This window comes from Entamoeba invadens (assembly GCF_000330505.1).
Source record: "Entamoeba invadens IP1 unplaced genomic scaffold scaff_1105074725249, whole genome shotgun sequence".
Lineage (NCBI taxonomy): Eukaryota > Evosea > Mastigamoebida > Endamoebidae > Entamoeba > Entamoeba invadens.
In genome coordinates, this window is record NW_004440331.1 from 57,522 (window position 1) to 63,521 (window position 6,000).

General features: G+C 33.5%; 2 protein-coding genes across 2 annotated transcripts; both read left to right on the forward strand.

The window, feature by feature from the left end:
• Positions 1-405: 405 nt before the first annotated feature.
• EIN_525320 (xenotropic and polytropic murine leukemia virus receptor xpr1, putative) lies at positions 406-3,098 on the forward strand (the record flags this gene model as incomplete). The annotated part of the gene is made up of 4 exons (XM_004256300.1): positions 406-483; positions 633-820; positions 865-2,859; positions 2,957-3,098. 4 exons carry the CDS (start codon positions 406-408, stop codon positions 3,096-3,098), a joined length of 2,403 nt encoding a protein of 800 aa, XP_004256348.1.
• A 1,425-nt stretch (positions 3,099-4,523) lies between these two features.
• On the forward strand, positions 4,524-5,998 carry EIN_525330 (F box domain containing protein; the record flags this gene model as incomplete). Its single annotated transcript, XM_004256301.1, has 2 exons — positions 4,524-5,905; positions 5,928-5,998. Coding segments are annotated over 2 exons (1,453 nt in total), but the record flags the coding sequence as incomplete, so codon positions are not given.
• Between the last annotated feature and the right edge of the window lie 2 nt (positions 5,999-6,000).

Sequence of the window (6,000 nt, forward strand, 5' to 3'; positions counted from 1 at the left end):
AAGTCAAAAATACGTCAAATCTTGTGTATTTTTTCATGCCATTTTTATTGAAATTGGGTGTCGTTCCACCTTGTAAAAATAAAAGAAGATGAGATTGAGATGGTTGAAACAACAGAATTTTTAAGGCTTGTAAATTGATTCAAATTTTATAATTTCTTAGCATTCAACAAATGTCGTACCATTAAAAATTATTATGGTGATTCGACTCCAAAACAAAGAAAGTGTTTCTTTCTTTAAAAGACACTTTCTTATGTGTTTACAAAACAGTGTAAAGAAGACTAAAAATTCGGGAAATAAGCTCGAGTAGTGTTTAATGAGAAGGAAAAAGAAAGAAGAGAAAAGTGTCGAAGACAAGTAAAAGTGGAATATAAAAGGGTTTTGAATGGGATCTTTACATTGCAGTCTATGAAGTTTGGGAAGAAGTTCAGGGAGGGTATGACTGTTGAGTGGGAGGACCAGTACGTTACTTTTGATGTGCTTCGAGTTTGTGGTTTTGTTTTTGTCGGAAAAGTCAAATGGAACGTTAGAAACTTGAACTTAATCAGCTCAACACAACGAGTTGCACCTATTTTTTTGCACCTTTTAACATAAAATCATTTTTGTTATTTGATAGAAACAGTGTTGACAAATAGAACCGACTTCTCAATTACGAGAGAATGAAGGAACAAGTCAGTGCAATGAAGCAAGAAGGCGAAGATATTATTATCGAAATGAGTACCGAAGACGCTTTATCCGGACCACAAAGTCCCGAAGACAATTCGAACGACGAGGCAAATGGAGATTGTGTGTTGTTAAAGACGAAAATGGCCAATGAAGAGCAGTTTGTTTCAATTTTTCCGTCTAAGTTGACAAGTTCACAGAAAGGAATTTTTGGGTTGGGTTCGATATGAATATGGAAAAGGTCGACTTGTTCTATTGCGAGCGTATGAAGGAGTCCGCGAAATTTCTTCAAGAGTTTATGACACGACTTGTAGCGTTTGACCTTCTTAAGGAAGACCCAAAGAATGAGCGGAAAGGGAAACTTGCTCAGATAATCCGGAGTATTGAAAACCACGAAAAGAAGGGGATTTCAAAGGTCTTGAAATACGATGAGGAGGACGATGAAAAGAAAGAACGAGAGAAAGAGCAGCGTGAGAATTTGAAAATTGCAGCAAAAATGTTTCAAGAGACTGAGAACGTTGGTTCAGAGATCGATACAATTGACCAAACCGAAGCCAAACTGAAAAGAGAGAAAACGCGTCGAATGACATCTGCTGATAAAAGTGAGTTACGACAAAGGAGCGTGTCAATGAGTAGTGATTACTCCACAACATTCAGTACAATGAGTCATGAAACTGAAGATGACAGTGGTAGTTCTGACGCACCAGAGAACAAAACTGACAGCGGGAGTAAAAACGAAAAAGGGGAGATCAATGGTGTTGTGATTTTGTCTCCGCCAATTCCCCCAAAGCACAGCGAAATTTCAAGAAGAAAGAAGAACAAAATGAAAATTGCAGCCGAGGAGTTTTATCGAGGGCTTTTATTGCTACAGAACTTTTGCAGTTTGAACAATGAAGCGTTTGTGAAATTGGTGAAAAAGAGCGACAAAGTGACTGGATGTAAACGGAGAAAGACAGTTGAACGCACAAACTTGGGTTCAACTAAGTTTTTTCGAATGGTCGAGCTGAACGCATTAATTGTCGAGACCAAACAACTCTTCGAGAAGTCGTTTCATGGAGAGAACAAGTTGGACCGGTTTAAGACAACATTGTATGACATATCGCCCGTTTCATCGTGGAGACTTGGCGTATTAATTGGAGGACTGATCATGTTACTTGTCTTAATGATTGTAAGAGTTGTGAGCTATGTTCTAGAAATTAAGGTAGACACAGTGGACAGTTCGACGCGTGTTTTGACTGAAAATGAAGTGTTTTGTGTATTACGAATAACGCGGATTGTACTACTAATTTCGACATTGGAATTCTTTTGGGGTGTGGATATGTTCGTATATAGAAAAGCGCGTATTAATTACCACTTCATATTTGACATGAACAATTACAAGTACAGTTTTTTGGATGGGTTACAGGGTGGTATCCAAGAGTGGTTTTTCTGTGTGTTGTGTATTTACGGGATGTTACTTTGCTTGTCACCACCAACAGGATTTGTCTTTTTGAACAAAATACCATATTGGGTATTCACATTAATCAACGTGTTACTTGCGTTTTTGATCTTTTTCATCCAACAAATTCGGCATCCGTGGTTGATTAAGACCATATCAAGAATTGTTTGTGCGCCGTTTAAACGTGTTTATTTTAAAGACTTCTGGTTGGCGGATCAGATGACTTCAATTGCTCCTGCGTTCAGTGACATCATGTTTTTTGTCCTGTTTTTCTTTTATGGATTTGTCAACTTCGCGTATGATAAGAACGGCCGCCACGCCGAATTTACGGGCGTCGAGATGATGAAATACTCTAAATATTTTACACCAATCATCTCATGTCTTCCACCGTTGTTCAGATTTTTGCAATGTTTTAGGTCCGCGAGAGACTCGGGTAATAAGTATCAGTACGCCAACGCAGGGAAGTATTTCACTTCAATATTAAACGCTATTGGTGGAGGCATTCGTGATGTCAAGAAAGACATCACTGTTCCGATATACGCAGGACTCAACACAATCAACTCGTTGTATTCTGGCTCGTGGGATATTCTGATGGACTGGGGGTTGATGCAAAAGTCGTACAACTTCTTAAGAAAGAAGACTATGTATCCAAAAATTGTGTATCCGTTCGCTATTGTGTTTGATATCACTCTTCGGTTTGCATGGGTGCTCAACCTTGTTGTGATATATTGCAATTGGTTTGACAATCAGATAGTTGTGAAGTTTGTTTGAATATGTATTTAATGTTTTTAGTGATTACCATAATTACCATAATTAATAATTATATACCATAATGCAAAACAAAATAATGATATATAGAGAATCCATTTCTGTGTTATTAGCGATCATCGAAGTTGTCAGAAGAGGTGTCTGGAACATTTTCAGAGTCGAGTTTGAAATGACAAACAACATGGATAAGTTCAGAGCAACAAAAGAGATTCCTTTGCCCGTCCCAGACTAGATTGGTTACTTATTGTTTCTTTATTGAATATTTTGTTGAATTTGTTTTCTGTTTGAAGAGTCTTTCTAAAATTACAAGTTTTTAAATAATATAATATTATAGATTAAACTAAAAAAGATAATAAATAAACTGTTTGATATTATTATAAAAACACAATAATATTTATAAAAGTGCACTTTTCTTCAAGCAAAGAAAAAAAAAGGAAAAAAAAGAAAATAAACGAGGAAATATTAAGATTTTGAAAACTTTTCGTGGAGTGTTTTTGAGTCGAATTATCATTTAAAATACAAGTTAATTGTCTGTGTAAATTAACTCATGTAATTCATTCATTTTCGTTAATTTTGTTTTTAGAATAGTCAGAATCATGGAAAAACACCAAAGAATGGTTCTTCTCTATGTATTAAATTATAATTAAATTATTATAATTATTGGTATAATCATCTATCACTCGAACACAATTATTGATAAATTTTAATTAAACAAAACTACTCATATAGTTTAATACATATTAGGTTTTTAGTTGGTAATTATTCAATTATTATATAGTTTCGTTTAATTAAAAAACAACTATAAAAGTCTTTCACAAAGTTGGTGATCTAACTTTATTTATATTAACAAAACCATTAAGAATAACAACCTAGATTGTTTTTTAATTTTTTTCGGCATTATTTACATATGAAAACAATTCAAAGATAAAACATTGTTAAATAACTAAATTTTAATGAAACGAATTACCAATTTGAAAAAAATACCTAATAACAGAGTATTTAATTTTAAGATAATTATAACTTACATATAGTTTTAATTAATATTTTTAATAGTAAAACAATAATAAAATATATTAATATAAACCATTACAATTCTTTGTTGTTGTTTAAAATTGCTTGGAATTTTTTGAGTTGATAGTAACTAGTATAACAACCATTATTAATTATATTTTTAACTATTTATGAAACAAATTAACTATTTTTGAAAATAAATCATTTATTTTTGTCTTTAAAAAGTTTTTTATTTTAGTTAACAAAAAAAAGCCGTTTTTTTATTTATTCTTTTACTTTAATTGAAAGATAAAAAAATCGATCATTTTTTTTTTTTTTTTTGTGATTGACAACTTTTTAAAACCAGAACAACGACAAAATACCAAACAAAAGAATAACAGACACACTAATTTATTATAATATTTTATTATTAATTTTAATTAAACAATTAAATAATTCGATTACTAATAATTTAGTTTTCAGGCGTATAGAAATAAGATGCAAAGCAGAGTTTTTTTGACCAAAAATAATACAATGTTTCCATATAGTTATAAATTGAATACTATTGAAAACACTTGAGTTAGTGTTTTTTGAATCGTTGTTGTTTGATAACTCCCCGAAAATAAGCATAAAAAAGGGTTTACAAAAAGTAGATTTCACATTCATAATGGCGGCTAAGGCAACACAGCCATTTCTCGACGAGGTGATGCACGCCGATATTAATACATACAATCCAATCAAAAACACAATAAGTCCGCCACTCCATTGTATCCAGTCGTATGAAAAAGCAGAGAATGGCTTTATTAAAATACGAACGATAGCATACTCTTGTGGCAAATTGGAGAGTGTTAAAGAGCTTTTTAAAAACAGAGATTTGTTTTACTCGACTTTCCCCGAAATAACACACATGAAGGTACTCAATAACTCGAGAATTGAATGTCACTCGATTTGGATCTCTGACAACCAAAAACAACTTTACAACTTCCAAGAAACTGTTATTGAAGGAGACAACTATGTGTCACGACTTGAAACAGACTACACCCCCAAAACAAGTGTCTACTACATCTTTGTCTGTGAAAAACATCTCTCTGGATTGAAATACACGTGTGAAATGAAAATACTGAATGGCACAGTGACGTACAGAAATTTTTTAAATATCATCAACAACCAACGAATTTTTGTGTATTACATTTGTGAGAGAATGAACGTCACGCGGGAAGGGTATATCCTTCTGAATTCAGAACGCGAGTTTTATCAGAGAATGGACCAGACTGCATTATACCCCCGTCTTATTTATCTCAACGAATTCGAGAAAATATTAACTAATGAGGAATGTACACAAATTATATTTATAGGCAAAGTCCAACACCAAATGCCACTCAATACAATACTCTCCGGAATCCATTTAACTACAATTTCAACCCCTTTTTTTCCGAAAATACAAACAATTACAGAGAATAAAAAATCAAGTTATTTGCACTGTGAGTCGCCATTTTTAGCGGACGGAACTATACAAACAGACATCGCTTTCTTTTCAAGAATAGTCGAAGGAAATATCTTCTTTACATGCCACTCAGTCCACCACCCTTTGTGTCGCAATAAACATACTAATAAAAAGTTCGAGTTGGTCATTGCAGCGGAGATGTTCGACGTGTCTCCGAACGGATCTGTGGAATCCAATTTTTACTACCAATTTTACTGCCCAGACTTTGCTAAAGCAAGTCCAAGAAAGCACGCAGTCATGTTTATGGACGTCTGTAACTGCTTTTCTGCATATCGACTTATGATCGAGTACAATATGCAATTTCCAAAATTGGTTGATATCAGTGACCAATTAAAAGTCTCTCGTATATTACTGGCGTACATCATACGTGTTGGTGTATATATCAGAAAAAGGAAAGTCCTTTGCAGCCACGACGAACGGAACACAAGAAGGTGTGACAAGAAAGTTTCAAATTACTTAGGGCAATTAGATGACAAGTTACTTGAAAACATCTTTAGCTTCTTGTCACTTGAAGACTTGATGAAAACAATGGAAACGTGTAAGAAGTTTTATGGGATGATACAAAAGATGGACAACATCTGGAAAGTATTTTATACCATCCACTACGCGCCATCTATTTTTAATAAGACTGACTATCATA